The sequence below is a fragment of the Mobula birostris genome, chromosome 1, assembly GCF_030028105.1.
Source record: "Mobula birostris isolate sMobBir1 chromosome 1, sMobBir1.hap1, whole genome shotgun sequence".
In the NCBI taxonomy this organism is placed as follows: Eukaryota; Metazoa; Chordata; class Chondrichthyes; order Myliobatiformes; family Myliobatidae; genus Mobula; species Mobula birostris.
In genome coordinates, this window is record NC_092370.1 from 105,541,935 (window position 1) to 105,562,584 (window position 20,650).

Genomic DNA, 20,650 nt, shown 5'->3' on the forward strand with positions numbered 1-20,650 from the left:
TTATCAAATGCCTTGCTAAAATCCATATACACTACATCTACTGCTCTACCTTCATCAATATGCTTAGTCACATTCTCAAAAAATGCAATCAGGCTCATAAGGCACGACCTGCCTTTGACAAAGCCATGCTGAATATTCCTAGTCATTATGCCTCTCCAAATGTTCATAAATCCTGCCTCTCAGGATCTTCTCCATCAACATACCAACCACTGAAGTAAGACTCACTGGACTATAATTTCCTGGGCTATCTCTTCTTCCTTTCTTGAATAAGGGAGCAACATCTGCAACCCTTCAATCGTCCAGAACCTCTCCTGTCCCCAGTGATGATGCAAAGGTCATTGCCAGAGGCTCCACAATCTCCTCCCTCACTTCCCACAGTAGCCTAGGGTACATCCCGTTCGGTCCCAGTGACTTATCCAACTTGATGCTTTCCAAAAGCTCCAACACATCCTCTTTCTTAATATCTACATTCCCAAGCTTTTCAGTCCACTGCAAGTCATCCTACAATCACTAAGATCCTTTTATGTAGTGAATACTGAAGCCAAGTATTCATTAAGGACTTCCACTATTTCCTCCTGTTCCATACACACTTTTCCATTGTCACACTTGATTGGTCCTATTCTCTCACGTCTTATTCTCTTGCTCTTCACACATTTGTGGAATGCCTTGGGGTTTTCCTTAATCCTGATCACCAAGGCCTTCCCATGGCCCCTTCTGGCTCTCCTAATTTCATTCTCAAGCTCCTTCCTGCTATCCTTATAATCTTCTAGATTCCTATCGTTACCTAGTTTTTTGTACCTCTCATAAGCTCTTTTCTTCTTGACTAGATTTACAACAGTCTTTCTGCAGCATTGATCTTGTACCCTACTATCCTTTCCAGGTCTCATTGGAACATACCTACTCAGAACCCCACGCATATATCCCCTGAACATTTGCCACATTTCTTCAGTACGTTTCCCTGAGAACACCTGTTTCCAATTTATGCTTCCAAGTTCCTGCCTGATAGCCTCATAGTTCCCCTTACTCCAATTAAACGTTTCCCTAACTTGTCTGTACTCATCTCTCTCCAATGCTATGGTAAAGGAAATAGAATTGTGATCACTATCTCCAAAATGCTCTCCCACTGAGAGTCCTGACACCTGATCAGGTTCATTTCCCAATACCAGATCAAGTACAGCCTCTCCTCTTGTAGGCATATCTACATATTGTGACAAGAAACCTTCCTGAACACACCTAACAAACTCTACCCCATCTAAACCCCTCAGTCTTAAGAGATGCCAATCAATATTTGGGAAATTAAAATCTCCCACCACGACAACCCTGTTATTATTACTACTTTCCAGAATCTGTGTCCCTATCTGCTCCTTGATGTCCCTGTTACTATAGGGTGGTCAATAAAAAAAACACCCAGTAGACTTATTGACCCCTTCCTATTCCTGACTTCCACCCACAGAGACTCTGTAGACAACCCTTCCATGACTTCCTCCTTTTCCGCAGCCGTGACGCCTTCTCTGATCACCAGTGCCACGCACCCATCTCTTTTGCCTCCCTCCCTGTCCTTTCTAAAGCATCTAATGCCTGGCACTTGAAGTAGCCATTCCTACCCTGCACCATCCAATGGCCACAACATCATAGCTCCAAGTGCTGCTCCATGCTCTAAGCTCATCGGCTTTATCCACGATACTCCTCACATTAAGGTAGGCGTGAAAAGAAGCGATCCCAAAACCAACCCCTGTGGAACACCATTAGATACCAGCAGCACCCTCCCCCCCCCTTTATTCTGACACTTTGCCTCCTGCCAGGCAACCAATTTTCTGTCCATGCTAGCGTTCATGAAACACTGAGTTATCTGCTGACAATGAGAATAGCAGCCCCATTTCAACTTTGCAGAAACTTTAGCACAGCACCTTCTACAGCCATGTACGTTATGTGTTACTGTTAAACATCAGATGTTACCTTACCTATTGACCTTTCCTTATTACCCTTTGGAAAGGCTTTTTTCTTGAAGCAATACAGTCCATGTGCTAACAAAAATCAATAAACTTTTAGCTGTGTGATACTGAGAGATGGACCGAATAAGTGTGGTAGGGTATGGCATCCACAGTGATAAATTTGTAAAGAGGCTTAAAATATGGGACTATCTAAATAAAGGCAAATTGATCAGATGACAGCCCATAAGGTGGTAGTCATTCTGCTTATTATGTTAAACCTGGGATCTCGCTATGGTACTAAATGTTCTAATTTAAGTTCATGATTCTACTGTGTCTAAAATGGCACCTGAATAACACCATTCATTTCATTTATGCATAATTTGTAAAACATTTTGGAAATCTGTAGCTTTCTTTAAGCTTGAGGTAAGTTTAAGGCATACATATGTCAGGATCGTTTGTTGGAATGCAGAAGGGTTATGTCAAACCCTGATGACTGTAGTTGTTTGATATTGACAGTATTCCAGTGTTTACAACATTCATGCTGTGCACGTCACTTATATTTGGAAACACTAATTAATCATCACTTTGCCTGAGTACCATGCAAGATAAAGCCAGGAATGGGGAAAATTTCTATGATATCATACTTGCTTCCAAGTGGAAAATTGTTTTGTTTACTGTACTGCAACTTTGTAAGGATTTTTATTTTGTTTCCATTCCTTCTCAGCTAATAAACCACTAATAGTTGCTATTCTAGCAAATCAGAGACTTGCATTAATGATCCACAGAATTAAAATTTAAAACCCCACACAGCCTGTGTCTTTTCAGGAACCAAGAAAAGCCAACCTGATCTACTGGTCCTTTGGTCTCTTTGGTTAGTGACAGCTTCACAATCTTAAGCAACTATTAGCAGAATATGATGTCAAGAAAATTCACCCCCCACCAAAAAAAAAATCAGAAACTTAACATCATAGAATACAGGACAGTACAGCGCAGGAATCGGCCATTCATCCCACAATGATGTGCCGAACCAGCTGAAAAGAAAATCTAAAACACCCAAACACTAATCCCTCCTACGTACATCACACCCATATCCTTCCATCTTCCTTACATCCATGTGCTTATCTAAACATCTCTTAAAAGCCTCCAGTGTATTTTCCTCTACCTCCATACTAGACAGTGCATTCCAGACATCCATGACTTTCCGAGTAAAAAAAAAACAACTTACCCCTCACATCCTCCTTGAACCTGCCCCCTCTCACCTTCAACGCATGCCCTCTAATATTAGACTTTTCAACCCTGGGAAACAGATGATCTCTGTCCACTATCTATGCCTCTCATAACATTGAAAACCGCTGTCAGATCTCCCCTCATCCTCCAGTGCAAACAACCCAAGTTTGTTCAACCTGCTTATGAAAGCACATGCCCTCTAAACCAGGCAGCATCCTGGTAAACCTCTTCTGCACCCTTTCCAAAGCCTCAACATCCTTCCTAAAGTGGGGTGACCAGATCTGTATGCAATATTTCAGATGTGGCCTAACCAGAGTTTTATAAAGTTGCACCATAACCTCTTGACTTTTGAACTCAATGCCTTGACTAATAAAAGCAAGCATTCCATAAGCCGCCTTAACCACCTTATCAACCTGGATAGCCGCTTTGAAGGATCCCAAGATCTCTCTGCTCAGAGACACTGGTAAGGATATTCTCCTTAACAGTGTAGTGTCTCCTTGCATTTTCCCTACCATGGTGCAATACTTCAGATTTACCTGGGTTAAACGCCATCTGCCATTTCTTTGCCCAAATCTGGAACTGATCCATATCATTCTGTATTCTTTGCCAGTCTTGTATACCATACATAACTCCACCAATCTCGCTATCAGTCTGCAAACTTACTAACCTACCCATCTACATTTTCATCCAGGTCATTTATATATATCACAGACAGCAGAGACCCCAGCACAGATCCTTGTGGACGATTGATTACAGATCTCCAGCTCAAATAAATTGCTTCAACCACCACCCTGTTTTCTATGCTCAAGCCAGTTCTGAATCCAAACAGCCATTTTGCTGTGGATCCTATGTATCTTAATCTTCTGAATTCACCTCCCATAAGGGACTTAGTCAAATGCGTTACTAAAATCCATGTAGACAACATCCACTGCCCTACCTTCATCCATCTCTCGTCACCTCTTCAAAGAAACTCTATCAAGTTGGTAAGGCACAACCTGCCGCACACAAAGCCATGTTGACTCTTCCTAATTAGCCCATGGGTTTCCAAATGCCTATATATCCTATCCCTAAGGATCATCTCCAGCAATTCCCCAACAACTGATGTGAAACTTACTGGTCTATAGTTCCCAGGATTTTCCCTTGTTCCCTTCTTAAATAAAAGTACAACATTAATTACTTACTAGTCCTCCAGGACCACGCCTGTGACTCGAGATGATTTGAAGGTAGTCCTCTCTCATCTCTTGCCTCTCTCAGTAACCTGGGGTAAATCCCATGAGGCCCTGGGGACTTTAATACTCATTAGGAGGCCCAACACTTCTTCTTTGACCTCTAAATGTCATTATGTATTTATACACTCAGCAGTGATCTCCTGGTCCTCCATATCCATTTCCTTGATAAATACTGAAACAAAGTACTCATTAAGTACCTCACTCACACTCTCCACATCCAAGCCAAATGTTTCCCCCTTTATTCTTAAGTGGTCCCAGCCTCTCCCTAGTTACCCCATCAATCTTGATGTATGTACAGAATGCTTTGGGATTCGCCTTAAACTTACTTGCCAAGGAGTTTTCATGGCCCCTCCTGGCATTCCAAATTCCCTCTTTTAGTGTTTTTTCTGGCTTCTTTATACTCTCATGTGCTTCAGTTGATCGTTACTTCCAAAGCTTTACATACTTTTTCTCTTTCTTCTTGACTGAACTCATCCCCTCTCTGGACATTCAAGGTTCTCTTAGCTTTCCATCCCCATCCTTCCTTTTAACAGGGTCATAACTTACCTGTATGTACTCTGTACAATTGATCTTTAAGCATTTTCCACGTGTCTGATTTGGACTTGCCAGAGAAAAGGTGCTCTTAATTAAAGCTTCTTTGTTTCTGCCTAATTCCCTCATAATTTGCCTTACTCCAATTTAAAACTCTCCCACAAGGACCATACCTATCCTTATCTATAACTATCCTGAAAGTTAAGGAATTATGATAACTTTTCCCTAACTGCTCACCGACTGAAAGATCTGTCACCTGGCCAGGCTCATTATCCAACGCCAGGTCCAGTATGACCTCTCCTCTCATTGGACTGTCCACATATTGATTGAAGAAACCTTCCTGGATACATTTACGAAATTAAGCCACATTTAACCCCTTGCACTAAGAAGGTTCCAGTTTCAATAGATAGATATTTTATTGATCCCAAAGGAAATTACAGTGTCTTAGTAACATTACAAGTACAGAGATACACAAATATTACAAGAGAAGTAATAAAAAGTAAATTTCCATAGACAGACTAACAGGTGGGGGATCATCACTTCCCTGGCCATAAATTGACTCATCATAGAGCCTAATGGCTGAGGGTAAGAATGACCTCACATAGCACTCTGCGTTAGTGTGTCACTCAAGTCTGTCATCCATGTGTAATCCCTGGTATTTGTAGGTCCCCGCCACCCCCACATCCTCACCATCAATAGTAACAGGAAGCAGTGAAAGCTTATCCTTCCTAAAGCACATCACCATCTCCTTTGTCTTACTGATGTTGAGCTGCAGATGATTCCCTGACATCTACCTTCTGGTCCAATCCTTCCCTTGCTGAGCTGGGGTTCCAATTCACAGCACCCTGCGAAACCAGTTTGAACTCTCCCAAGTAGCATCAGCAAACCTCTCGGCCAGGATATTGATTCCCCTCCAGTTCTGGTGCAAACTGTTCCTCTTGAATAGGCCACCCCCTCCCCAGAAAAGGTTCTAATGATCCAAGAACTTGAAACCCTGCCCCCCGCACCATCTCCTCAGCCACTCACTTATCCATGCTATTGTCCCACTCCTACCTGCACTAGCCTGTGGCACAGGGAGTAATCAAAGATTACTAGCTTGGAGATCCTTCTCTTCAGCCTCTTCCCTAACTGCATAGGACCTCTTCCCCTTTACTACCTATGTCATTGGTGCTAATATGCACCATGACCTTTGGCTGTTCCCACTCCCCCTTGAGAATATCCTGTAGCTGCTCCGATACATCATGGACTGTAGCATCCAGGAGGCAACAAAGAATCCTGGTGTCTTTGTATTTATCATTAAAACTGATAATATCAACTGCTGAGGGATACAGATAGGATAGATAGTGTGGAGTCTGCTTCCCAGGATGGAAATGTCAAATACTAGAGGGTACAGGTTTAAGGTAAGAAGGGGAAAGCTTAATAGAGATTTAAGAGGCAAGTTTTTGCATTGAGAGTGGTAGGTGTCATAGCCAGCTGCCAGAGAATTGGGAGGCAGCAGATACAACAGCAAGGTTTTAAAGATGCATTTAGACTATCTATATGCCAGACACATGAACAGGCAAGGAATGGAGGGTGTGGCGTTTGGCACGGGTGTTGTGGTCTGAAGAGCCTGTTGCTGAGGCAAGAGGGAGTAGGTACACTAAACCTTTCCTCTTCTCTGAAAGAGCTGCCAACTAGTTCTATTAATTTACTCTTGACAAATAATTCTGCAAGTGTTTCCTTTTCAAGGGTATGTCTCATTCCTTGTTGATGAATGGCTCACAACACCTTGCAGCAATGTGTTCTGAATTCTCAGAACTTATGTAGTAAAAGTAAGTCTCTCCTTTTGGCAATTACAAGTCCTCTAGCGATTAGCATTGCTCACGCTCAAAGCAGTTTCTCCTACCTAACTTTTCAAATTTTTTATTATTACATCATCAACTTTATACCACGTATAAATTCACCAACGAAACCACTGTTAACTAAACTCTTCTCGGGTTTTGTACAGGTATCAATTATAACCAATGATTTGATGACTAACTCTGCCATCATCTTCACGGATGATGCCTGGGTATGTCTAGCCCAGTGGTATTTATACACCCGTAGTCCAGCCCTCCTGACTGGTTAGTCCTCATCCAATCAGATTGTTGCTCTCCCACCTTGTTTACAATCGAATTCCAGTTCTTAATCAGAGCGAGACCTTCGTCTTTGCTAAAATTCTTTTCCTCTAATTTTATTTCAATAGTTTCCTTTACCAAGTGGTCCCAAAAGCCATTGGCACAGCACAGTAGTTTTGTACCTGTGAAGTCAATCTTATGGCTACTGCAAATGCAGTGTTCTGCTACCATCGATTTCTCCAGGTAACCCAAATGGATACACCTTCGTGCTCCTTGATGCGAGTTTCCACTGTGCATCCCATCAGGCCAATATATGCTGCTCCACATTCACAGGGAATCCTGTAAACACTAGCTGACTTGAGGCCCCAGGTCATCTTTGACACCCCGCCCCCCATAAATTGTGACTTGAGCTTCCTTACAGGTTTGTGGATGGTATTAATCCAGTATTCCTGGTGATCCTTCCTGAAACCATGGAAATATAAGGAAGACAGGTGGTAGCAATGGGTTCCTCTTCGTTGTTAGGTTCCCGATTTTTCTGTCAGCCCTTTTGAGCACCCAATTGATTTCCTTCACCTTGTAGCCATTCTGTAGGAATGTCGTTCTTATGCACGTGTTTCCTCAGGGAGACTCTTCGGGTCCAAAATAGTTTTCACACAGTTAATCAAAGTAGAAAGAACCGCTCTACGTTGGAAGATGTGATGGTTACCATTATCAACTGGGTGCGGTGGGGTGAAATAAGCAGTTCCAAATTCCTGCGAGTTAATACCTTGAATGAAGTAGCCGAGCACGTAGAGGCAATCACGGAGAAGGCGCACTAGCACCTCTGCTTTCTTAGAAACTTAAGGAAAATTGCTATGGCACTAAATATTCTGACAAACTCTCACAGGTGCACAGTTTTCATAACTACCATCAGACAGGAAATACAGAAGCCTGTCCCACATCACCAGGCTCCAATCTTTCCTTCAACCATTCAGTTCTTGAACCAGCTGATACAATCCTATCCATTAAAGTTTGGCAGCACTGTGACCGCTTTGATCTCTTTGCACTAAAATGTTTTTTTTGTTTTAGTTGCATTTTTTCTTGTAAAAATCATGTACAATTCATATTTAAACTTATGGTTTTATTGTGAATGCTGATTAAATTATGCCTTGTGCGTGTGATGCTGCTGCAAGTACATTTTTCATCGCAAATGTGCATGCGTGCACTTATGCATATGACAATAACCTGTACTTTGGGGCGGCATGATAGTGTAGAGGTTAGCACAATGCTTTGCAGTGCCAGCGAACCAGGTTCAATTCCCACCGCTGCCTGTAAGGAATCTGTACGTTCTCCCCGTGACCACGTGGTTTCCCTCCGGGAGCTCCAGTTCCCTCCCACAGTCCACAGACATACCAGTTGGTAGCTTAATTAGTCAACATAAATTGTCCTGTGATTAGGCTCGGATTAAATCAGGGATTACTGGTTAGTGCGGCTCGAAGGGCCAGAAGAGTCTACTCCGTGTGGTAGCTTAATAGATAAATAAGCTTAAAAATAAAATTGAACTTGAGTGTTGAAAGTATCCTGACTTGTTGCATCATGGTTGTAGAATAGCAATTTCAATGCACACGAGTTTATAAGAATGAGGGGGGATCTCATTGAAAACTATCAAATATAGAAAAGGCTAAATAGAGTGGATTTGGGGAAGACATTTCCTCAGATCAGAGAGCACAACCTCAGAATAGAAGGATGTCCCTTTAAAACAGAGATGAGGAGAATTATTTTAGCCAGAGGGTAGTGAATCAGTGGAATAATTGCCACAAACATTTGTTGAGGCCAAATCATTGAATACATTTAAAGTGGAGGTTAATAGGTTCTTGATTTGTAAGAGTGTGAACTGTTATGCAGAGAAGGCAGGAGAAAGGGGTTTAGAGCAAGGATTTCCAAACTTTTTTTATGCTGTGGACCAATACTATTAAGCAAAAACCAGGTTGGAGACCCCTGGTTTAGAGGTCTGCCATGATGGAAAGGTGGAGCAGACTCAATGGGCTGACAGGTCTGATTCTGCTCCTATATCTTATAAACACAAGAGACTGCAGAGACGAGTCCATCACAGCTCTCCCCACCTTTCACAGACTCTACAGGTGATGCGGCCTCAAGAAGGTGGCATCTATCATCAAACATCTGTGCCATCTAGGGTAATACCTGCTTCTCACACCACTAGGCTCAGGAACAGCTACTTTCCTACAACTCTCAGGTTCTAGAATTGACCTGCACAACCCTATCCTTGTCTCAGCAATGGAACATTATAGTTCTCCTTTTGAACTACAATGGACTTGTCTCTGATTGTGTCTTTTTTCCACAATATATGTATAATTTATATAGAAACATAGAAACATAGAAAATAGGTGCAGGAGTAGGCCATTCGGCCCTTCAAGCCTGCACTGCCATTTATTAAGATCATGGCTGATCATCCAACTCAAAACTCCGCCCCAGCCTTCCCTCCATACCCCCTGATCCCCGTAGCCACAAGGGCCATATCTAACTCCCTCTTAAATATAGCCAATGAACTGGCCTCAACTGTTTCCTGTGGCAGAGAATTCCACAGATTCACCACTCTCTGTGTGAAGAAGTTTTTCCTAATCTCGGTCCTAAAAGGCTTCCCCTCTATCCTCAAACTGCGGCCCCTCGTTCTGAACTTCCCCAACATCGGGAACAATCTTTCTGCATCTAGTCTGTCCAATCCCTTTAGGATCTTATATGTTTCAATCAGATCCCCCCTCAATCTTCTAAATTCCAACGAGTACAAGCCCAGTTCATCCAGTCTTTCTTCATATGAAAGTCCTGCCATCCCAGGAATCAATCTGGTGAACCTTCTTTGTACTCCCTCTATGGCAAGGATGTCTTTCCTCAGATTAGGGGACCAAAACTGCACACAATACTCCAGGTGTGGTCTCACCAAGGCCTTGTACAACTGCAGTAGTACCTCCCTGCTCCTGTACTCGAATCCTCTCGCTATAAATGCCAGCATACCATTCGCCTTTTTCACCGCCTGCTGTACCTGCATGCCCACTTTCAATGACTGGTGTATAATGACACCCAGGTCTCGTTGCACCTCCCCTTTTCCTAATCCGCCACCATTCAGATAATAATCTGTTTTCCTATTTTTGCCACCAAAGTGGATAACTTCACATTTATCCACATTAAATTGTATCTGCCATGAATTTGCCCACTCACCCCACCTATCCAAGTCACCCTGCATCCTCTTAGCATCCTCCTCACAGCTAACACTGCCACCCAGCTTCGTGTCATCCGCAAACTTGGAGATGCTGCATTTAATTCCCTCATCCAAGTCACTAATATATATTGTAAACAACTGGGGTCCCAGCACTGAGCCTTGCGGTACCCCACTAGTCACCGCCTGCCATTCTGAAAAGGTCCCGTTTATTCCCACTCTTTGCTTCCTGTCTGCTAACCAATTCTCCACCCACACCAATACCTTACCCCCAATACCGTGTGCTTTAAGTTTACACACTAATCTCCTGTGTGGGACCTTGTCAAAAGCCTTTTGAAAATCCAAATATACCACATCCACTGGTTCTCCCCTATCCATTCTACTAGTTACATCCTCAAAAAAATTCTATGAGATTCGTCAGACATGATTTTCCTTTCACAAATCCATGCTGACTTTGTCCGATCATTTCACCGCTTTCCAAATGTGCTGTTATTACATCCTTGATAACTGACTCCAGCAGTTTCCCCACCACCGACGTTAGGCTAACCGGTCTATAATTCCCCGGTTTCTCTCTCCCTCCTTTTTTAAAAAGTGGAGTTACATTAACCACCCTCCAATCCTCAGGAACTAGTCCAGAATCTAACGAGTTTTGAAAAATTATCACTAATGCATCCACTATTTCTTGGGCTACTTCCTTAAGCACCCTGGGATGCAGACCATCTGGCCCTGGGGATTTATCTGCCTTCAATCCCTTCAATTTACCTAACACCACTTCCCTACTAACATGTATTTCGCTCAGTTCCTCCATCTCACTGGACCCTCTGTCCCCTACTATTTCTGGAAGATTATTTATGTCCTCCTTAGTGAAGACAGAACCAAAGTAATTATTCAATTGGTCTGCCATGTCCTTGCTCCCCATAATCAATTCACCTGTTTCTGTCTGCAGGGGACCTACATTTGTCTTTACCAGTCTTTTCCTTTTTACATATCTATAAAAGCTTTTACAGTCAGTTTTTATGTTCCCTGCCAGTTTTCTCTCATAATCTTTTTTCCCCTTCCTAATTAAGCCCTTTGTCCTCCTCTGCTGAACTGAATTTCTCCCAGTCCTCAGGTGAGCCACTTTCTCTGGCTAATTTGTATGCTTCTTCTTTGGAATTGATACTATCCCTAATTTCTCTTGTCAGCCACGGGTGCACTACCTTCCTTGATTTATTCTTTTGCCAAACTGGGATGAACAATTGTTGTAGTTCATCCATGCAACCTTTAAATGCTTGCCATTGCATATGTTGTCTACATGCCTATGAAACTGCTGCAAGCAAGTTTTCCATTATACTTGTCTCTCGCCCTATTTGAGCACATGACAATAAACTTGATCTCACTTAACACCGGATGTTAAAATGGGTCAAGTATCGTAAGCTTACATTCTATGAGCAATGACCTGATCCCAGCACAGCTAAAAATAAATGCAATCATACATGTCATATATGTTCATAAAAATAAGTAATTTCAGTTTTATAAGTTTCAGAGGTTTTAAATACATCTGTGATGAGTTTAAGCACAGCACTTAATGTTGGGTGCATCTGAGTCTTTAAATTAATTCCACACTCAGATCCCAGCTGAAAAGACTTGGCCAGCATTGTGTCGATCATGATGTGATTTTGGCCTGAAATAACATGTTGGCAAACACACTGTATTGTCCTGGATCCGTGATCTAGATTTTCAGGTGAGGTGACACTTGCAGGCAAACTCAATTCTTGGAAAAACGTGGCAAGAAAAAAGCTCTTCCTGTAGATTTTCTGGCATAGATCTACTGATTCCATAGCACAGATATTCAAATTTCTTCTTTTTGCAAATTCTCGGGAACCACAAAATATTTAGATATAAACCTTTTTAAATTTACAATTATCTGCATTAAAAAATCCTCTGTTCCCAAACATGGTATATAATTTGATTGCACTTAGAGACACTAACTCTGAATCTCCCATGAAGAAACATTCTCCCTGTATTTAACAGCTTTGAAAACTAACTGATGCCTTTACTGAAGGGAAAAGTTGCATTATTTCAAAGTTTTCAGCTGTAGTCTCTGAGATCATCCCTGTAAATAATTTCTATACCCTCACATGTGCTTCTACTGCATGTACTTTTACTAATATGGAGATAAAAAGGCAGGTGTGGCCTATCAACGATACCATGGAAGTAAATTTCAAAACTTCACTTTTTGAGCATAGCAGCTGGGAACTGCTGGAGGAACTCAATGGGTCAGGCAACATGTGTGTGGAGAAATGGGCAGTTGACATTTCAGATAGAAATGTTTCATCTGGATTGAACAGTACAGGGGAGATAGCCAATAAAAAATAAGTGACAGGAAGGGGTGAAGCAAGAGCTGGCAAATGATAGGTTGATCCACATGATGAGAGGTGATAGCCAGATGGAGGAGAAAAGAACGGAAATCGCAACAGAGGCTGAGACTTGATAGGTGGAGACAAGGAAGGGCTGTAGGTGATGGACTCTAATAGATACGAAGGTGGAACATGGAACCAAATAAGGAAAGTGGAGTGGGAGGATACGGACAGTAGAAAGGGATCCAGTGGATAGAATGTGTGATTGATCAGCCGATAGAGTGGGCGGAGACCGGGAAAGAAACAGGGTGTAGGGCGCTGGGCAGATCAGGTGGTGAGAGAGGGAGGAGGCTGAAGACAGACAAGTCTCTGTGGGGATGGGGAGGGGAATTAAAATAACTTAAAATGAGGAATTTCAGATGGCCATGATGGACAGAGAGCAGGTACTTAGTATGCCTAGTCTGCATTTGTTCACTGATGTAGAGGAGGCCATACCAATGCACCAAATATATAAACAAGATTGGAGGACGTGTATGTGAATGTCTGACAAACCTGGAAGGGCTGGTTAGGGTCCAAATGAAGGGCCTTGACCTGAAACACCAAATATCCATTTCTTTCCACTGATGTTGACTGACCGGCTGAGTTTCTCCAGCAGTTTATCCTTGCTTCAGATTCCACCATCTGCAGCCTCTTGTGTCTCTAGCAAAAATGGCCATTTCATTTTCCCTTGGTGGAGTTTTGAGTGAGTAAGAGGATAGAGCATCGTTATATTACTTGAAATAGTGCAATGATAAATTTTGCAATGAACAGATTGGGTGAATTTTGCTCTGTGTTCGATTAAGAAATTGGGGGCTCCCCAATGACCCTCTTTTTATGTCACTGTGACATAGTTCAACCTCAGGAAGCAATGAAAATGAAAGACATTCAAACACTGCCTTTTAGGATCCTAGATTGTCTTGGATTAGCAGACCACGAGAAATTGTAGAGAGTTGTGCACATAGCCCAGTCTGTCACAAAAACCAGCTTCCTGGACCTGTCTACACTTCTTGCAGCCACAGAAAATAAAGACCCCTCACACCCCAGACATTGTCTTCTCGCCTCTTTCATTGGGCAGAAAATACAGAAGTCTGAAAGCACATTAATAGAACCTAGAATAGTACAGCACAGTACAGGCCCTTCGGCCCACATTGTTGTGCTGACCCTCAAAACCCGCCTCCCATATAACCCCCCACCTTAAATTCCTCCATATACCTGTCTAGTAGTCTCTTAAATTTCACTAGTGTATCTGCCTCCACCACTGACTAAGGCAGCGTATTCCATGCATGAACCACTCTCTGAGTAAAAAACCTTCCTCTAATATCCCCCTTGAACTTCCCACCCCTTACCTTAAAGCCATGTCCCCTTGTATTGAGCAGTGGTGCCCTGGGGAAGAGGCACTGGCTATCCACTCTATCTATTCCTCTTAATATCTTGTATACCTCTATCAAGTCTCCCCTCATCCTCCTCCATCATTCCTCTAGGCTCAAAGACCGCCTCTGTCCTGTTGTTATAAGACCATTGTGCAGTCCTTTCATATGCTAAAGATGAACTCCTGATCGCACAACTTACCTTGTCATGGCTCTTGCACCATATTCTCTATCTGCACTACACCTTTTCTGTAACTGTACTTTTCCATATTCTATTATATTTGTTTTGAAATGATCTGAATGGGTGGCTTGAAAAGTTAATTTTTTCACTGTATTCAGCACATGCGACAATAATAAACCATTGCCAATTTCAATACCCAGTGTGGTTCATGAACCGGAAAATAAATATTGGCCATGACTGGGGAGAATTTGATGTTCTTTTTCAAAGCGGTGCCCTTGGATTTTTTATATTCCAAGTAAGCAAACACAATTCATGACAATGATTATTCTACACTGTTCACTTACCGTGTTGCATTCTCCAAAGCCCTTGAAAAAGCAGAGTAGTCAACCAGAGATTGCTGTAGTGAATAGAACCAGGATGCTGCACCCTTGATGAGTGAATTAGAAGCTTCTCCTCCCAGTGCATTTTCAAGAGCTTGATAGAAAGCTGTCTTACTTTCCGATTTTCCAGAAGTTTCTTCAAATTTCTGAATAGTGAATCAATAACAAAAAATGAATGGGTGTACAGTACTTCTATCATGTGAAAATAAATGTGGAGGTTTCTAAGTTCAAAAATAACCTTATTAATCAACTGAGAAATTTCAAGTTAAAATGAAATTAAGTCATATGAGCCAGACAGAAAAAAAATAGCAAGAAATAAGACCCATTCATGGACAATTTTCCGATGGAAATTTTTATGGAGATCAGATTATTAACAGAGAAGGTGGTGAATGACTGGAAATAAGCAGCCAGAGGAAGTGGAGGCAGACAAAATTACAATAATAAAAGGTATTTAGATGGGTACTTTGATAGAAAGGGAACATGGGCTAAATGTAGGCAAATGGGATTAGTGTACATAGGCAGCAAGATTGACATAGACGAAGTGGGCCAAAAGGACTTCCTTCTATGAAAATTGGACATAATATTTCACTGTCAAGCAAGTAGGAAATCCAACAAGTTGTTTGCCTTTATTGTAAGTTTGTTTGAGTACAAAAGCAGAGATATTTCACTGAACTTATGCAAGGCTCTAGCGTGACCACATCTGGTACAGATCAGGTCTTCCCTTCCGAGATTTACTTGTAATAGAACAGGTGAAATAAATTCAGAGAAAACATCCTCCCTGTTTCATCCCTTTGGAATTCTCAAATAATTTTGAGAGAAATCCTGAAAAATAAATACTTGTGGATGGCAGAAGAAAATAGAGTCAGAGACATTTATCCAAGGAAGATTCATTGGGTGGTTTATTAATCAGTGCATCAGGAAAAAGAGTAAGGAGCAGCAGTAAATAAGTTATTTCTCCTCAGTGCCTTCGAGGAATAGAAGGAGGATATCTTGGCCACCAAGGAACTGACAAACAGCAATTGTATCTCTGAGCAAGGAGAAAAAGATACCATGGCTAAAATTTTCTCAGCAACTCTCAAGACCAACCCATGTATACCTGTGGCACATTGCAACAGAAATCCCAAAATAATTATCTCAGTTGTGGGCAGCTTTTCATCAAGGAGATCAAATTAAATAAAGAACCAAAGTAAGAGAAATGTCATCTAACTGTGAAAGGCACAACATGACATTAAAATGTTATGCCTTCAATGAAACTTCTGAACATCATATATATTTCACACTAAGTTGACAGTAGATATTGCAACTTACACAGCAAATTAAAAATAATAGAAGTGCTTTTTCTCCTGTGTCTCCCTTAGCATCCTCTGACCTTACCTTGCCAATGGCTTACACGTTTTCTTCCCTTAATATTCTACCTTACCAACCACAACCTCTTTCAAATCTGTCAAGATAAATTCTCAATATTTTAAAGAGTTTAATTTTTCCACTAAAAGCAATAGCGTCACATGCTACCAATACCAAGGAAACCAAAGTTCCTTCTGAAACATCTCTACAACTCTTTCTTGACGGGTTCTGAGATACCCTTGATGTCTCCGAAGTCTCTGGATTCACTTAGTATAAAACTTATGCACCATCAGAATCTGGTTTATTATCATTGACAATATGTTGTGAAATTGGTTGTTTTGCGACAGCATACAGTGCAATGCATACTATAGGTTACACAAAAAATAGATCATACAAATAGTGTAAAGGAGAGCTGAATAGTCAGGTAGTGTTCATGGGTTCCTGGACTGTTCAGAAATCAAACGATGGAGGGGAATAAGCTTTTCCTAAAATGTTGATTGTGTCTTCGGGTTCCTGTATTTCCTTCCCAATGGTAGTAATGAGAAGAGCACATGTGCTGGATTTTGAGGGTTCTTAATGATGGATGCTGCCTTATTGAGGTACCATCTTTTGTGGTGTCAGAACAATAGTAATGCTAGTCATAAAAACACATCTGTGATGTGTTCTTGTATATTTTGACCCTTATGGGTTGCTGTTAAGCTTCCCTTGTGTTACGTACTGAACGCAATGTGAGAGGGCATTCTGGATAGATGGCTTACAAGCAAAATAACCAGCTGCACATTTGTTCCTCATCTCTACATATCTTGTGTGTGTTATTCACGGCCACTTGGCTTCTCAGTACCACAAAATAACAACTAGTGATGAGGTGACAAGTTTCACATATCATCTATTGCATTGTTCCCTTGGGCAAGTAAAAGACTGTGGGCAAAACTGGTGGGGTACCACAGTGTATGTGAGTGAGAAAAAGGAAAACAGCCCACAGGAAGCGGAGTGGGTGAAGAATCTGAGGGGGAATAGAAGAAATGGGATAGTTAAATAAAACAAATTTAGAGGGTTATATTTCATAAAAAGAATCAAGAGGAAAGCGAGTCTATTTCACAGTTTGTGGTGATGCTGAAGCAATTGTCTGAACAGAGTAAAGTATTGGAACCAGTGTGTGTAAGTAAATGGGCAAATCCACTAGTACCTGTCCTAAAAAGGGATGAGTCTTTAAGGCTTTGTGGAGACTTGAAGTCAATCATTAACAGGGTTTTTATGGCTGTTTTTGTGCAGTCACTGAATGGCATGTTACATGAGACTCGTGTAACCTGCGTAATGAGGTGATTCAGAAATGTTTACTCACAGAAGACAGACTAATATTACAGAAGGCAATGGAGATTAGTAAATCTATGGAGATGGCAGCTAAAGTAGTACAGCAATTAGGCGCATCTTCCCAAGCTCAAAGTTTCTCCAGACTTTAAGAATAAGCTATTTATTGGCAATCAATGTTACTGTTGTGGCAAAACTGGGAATTCAGCAAAAGAATGCCTGTATAAGGACTTAGATTGCTGAATTTGTTACAAAAACTTAAGTCCACAAGACCATAAGATATAGGAGCAGAATTAGGCCACTTGGCCCATTAAGACTGCTCTACCATTTCATCATGGCTGATCTAAATTTCCCCCTCTGCTCCAATCTCTTGCTTTCTCCCCATATCCCTTCATGCCCTGACCAATCAAGAATCTATTAACCTCTGCCTTCAGTATTCGCAAAGACTTGGCCTCCACAGCTGCCTGTGCCAAAGAATTTCACAGATTCACAGCTCTCTGGCTAAAGATATTCCTCCTCATCTGTTTTAAAAGGATGCTCCTCTATTATGAGGCTGTGTCCTCTGGTCTTGCACTCTCCCACCATAGGAAACATCCTCTTCACATCTACTCTATCAAGGCCTTTCACTATTTGATAGGTTTCAATAAGATCACCCCTCATTCTTCTGAATTCTGGTCAACACAAGCCCAGAGCCATCAAACGCTCTTCATATGACAAACCATTTAATCCTAGAATCATTTTTTTTTAAACCTCCTTTGTATGTTCTCCAGTTTCAGCACATCCCTTCTAAGGGGCCCAAAATTGTTCACAATTTTCCAAGTGAGGCCTCATCAGTGCTTTATAAAGTCTCAATATTACATCCCTGCTTTCATATTCTAGTCATCTTGAAATTAGTGCTAACATTGCATTTGCCTTCCTCATCCCGGACTCAAACCCATAAAGTAACCTTTAGGAAATCCTGCACAAGAACTCCCAAGTCCCTTTGTGCCTCAGCTTTTTGCATTTTCTCTCTATTTAGAAAATAGTCAACACTTTCATTTCTTCCACCAAAGTGCATTACCACGTATCCAAAGGATAGGCAGGAAGGCAAAGGGGGCAGCATTGTTCTGTTGGTAAACAATGAAATCAAATCATTAAAAGAGGTGACATAGGGTTGGGAGGTGTTTAATCATTGTGGATACAACTGAGGAACTACAAGGGTAAAAAGACCCTGATGGGAGTTGTTTACAGACCCCCAAATAGTAGTTAGAATGTTGCCTACAAATTACAATGGGAGATAGAAAATGCATGCCAAAAGGGCAATGTTACAATAGTCATGCAAGATTTCAATATGCAGGTAAATTGGGAAACTCAGGGTGGTGCTAGATTCCAGAAGGGGAAATTTCCAGAGTGCCTACGAGATGGCATTTGGAGCAACTCATGGTTGAGCCCACTAGAAGATCAGCTATTCTGGATTTGGTGCTATGTGATGAGCCAGAATTGATTAGAGAGCTTAAGGTAAAGGAACCCTTAGGGGATGATCATATATGATTGAATTAGAAACATAGATACATAGAAAAACTACTGCATAATATAGGCCCTTCGGTCCACAATGCTGTGCTGAACATGCCCTTACTTTAGAAATTACCAAGGGTTACCCATAATCCTCTATTTTTCTAAGCCTTATGTACCTATCCATAAGTCTCTTAAAAGACTCTATTGTATCCACCTCCACCACAGTCACCAACAGCCTATTCCACACACTCACCACTCTTTGTGTTTTTAAAAAAAACTTACCCCTGACGTCCCCTCTGTATCTACTTCCAAGCACCTTAAAACTGTTCCCTCTCATGTTAGCTATTTCAGCCCCAGGAAAAAAGCCTCTGACTATCCACATGATCAATGCCTTTCATCACCTTATACACCTAATTCACCCTGAAATTTGAGGGGGAGAATCTAAAGACAGATGTATTAATATTACAATGGAGTAAAGGGAATTACAGAGCCATCAAAGAGGAGTTGGCTGGGAATGATTGGAAAAGAACACTGGCAAGGATGATGGCAGAGCTGCAATGGCTGGAATTTCTGGAAGCAATTTGGAAGGCACATGATATATACATCCCAATGAGGAAGAAGTATTCTAAAGGCAAGATGACACAACCACGGCTAACAAGGGAAGTCAACGTCAACATAAAAGCCAAAGAGAGGGCATCTAATAAAGCAAAGATTAGTGAGAAGTTAGAAGTTTGGGAGCTTTTAAAAACCAACAGAAAGCAAATAATGAAAGTCTGTAATATATATATTTTGGAAAACTGAGAGCAATGAAACTGGTCTATAATTTGAAAATACATGTCTATCTCTAGCTTTGTATATTGGAATGACCTTGGCTATTTTCATTTTATTGGGAAATTTTCCAAAAATCAAAGACTGATTGCAAATATGAGTCAGTGGTTTCACAACACAGTCAATGATGCTTATAATTAAATACATATCATATCCATTCCAATGTTGATTTCTTGCTCTTTGATTTATATACCTAGTGTAAACATAGTGTAAGTGTTTATATCGATAATACTATTTAGACAATAGGTGCAGGAGTAGGCCATTCAGCCCTTTGAGCCAGCACCACCATTCACTGTGATCATGGCTGATCATCCACAATCAGTACCCTTTTCCTGCCTTCTCCGCATATCCCTTCACTCCACTATCTTTAAGAGCTCTATCTAACTCTTTCTTGAAAGAATCCAGAGAATTGGCCTCCATTGCCTTCTGAGGCAGAGTATTCCACAGAACCACAACCCTCTGTGTGAAAAAGTTGTTCCTCAACTCCGTTCTAAATTGTCTACCCCTTATTCTAAACTGTGGCCTCTGGTTCTGGACTCCCCGAACATCGGGAACAAGTTTCCTGCCTCTAGCGTGTCCAATCCCTTAATAATCTTATATGTTTCATATCTTGTATATTTACTCCATCTTTATTGCTGTGTTCAGTAATCGATTTAGCTAATTTAGTTCCCACATTAACAAAGAAATCATTAAACCTATCTGCAACCAGATTAGTAAATAAATGATACTTGGAATTAGATTTTATTAAAAGGTTATGAAATTTTTTTATTTTGATGTGATGATTGATGCCAAATATGTTGTTGTGTAAGTAAGAGGTGTAGGCATAATAAGCTGTAGCTTCAGCCTACACTCTTTTGGTCTCTTTTAAAGAATATCTATTTTTTTTGTTGTAATTTTGTCCTATGAAATAATCGTTATGAAATTATCATTGAAAATGCTTTTTGTTATGTTTGTACTGACTGAAATAATTTCATTCATAAAGCCTATTCTGTGATATGTACACTGTGTGCCCACTAAATTCAGCAGCACGACTTTTAGCAACTTTTCAGAGAGCTTGAAATTGAAAAGCATTTTCTTTTCATTAAGCCAATCACCCACATTATTCCTGAATAAATCTGTTCCATAAACTAGCAATGGCAAGACAG

The 20,650-nt window shown here is 41.1% G+C and overlaps 1 protein-coding gene across 1 annotated transcript in view; it reads right to left on the minus strand.

Moving 5' to 3' along the window:
* tg (thyroglobulin) overlaps positions 1–20,650 on the minus strand; it is a 360,953-nt gene that overhangs the window by 49,938 nt on the left and 290,365 nt on the right. Inside the window, exon 46 of the mRNA XM_072246581.1 lies at positions 14,496–14,677. Within this exon, the coding sequence (XP_072102682.1) occupies positions 14,496–14,677 (182 nt within the window). The remainder of the gene's footprint in view (positions 1–14,495; positions 14,678–20,650) is intronic.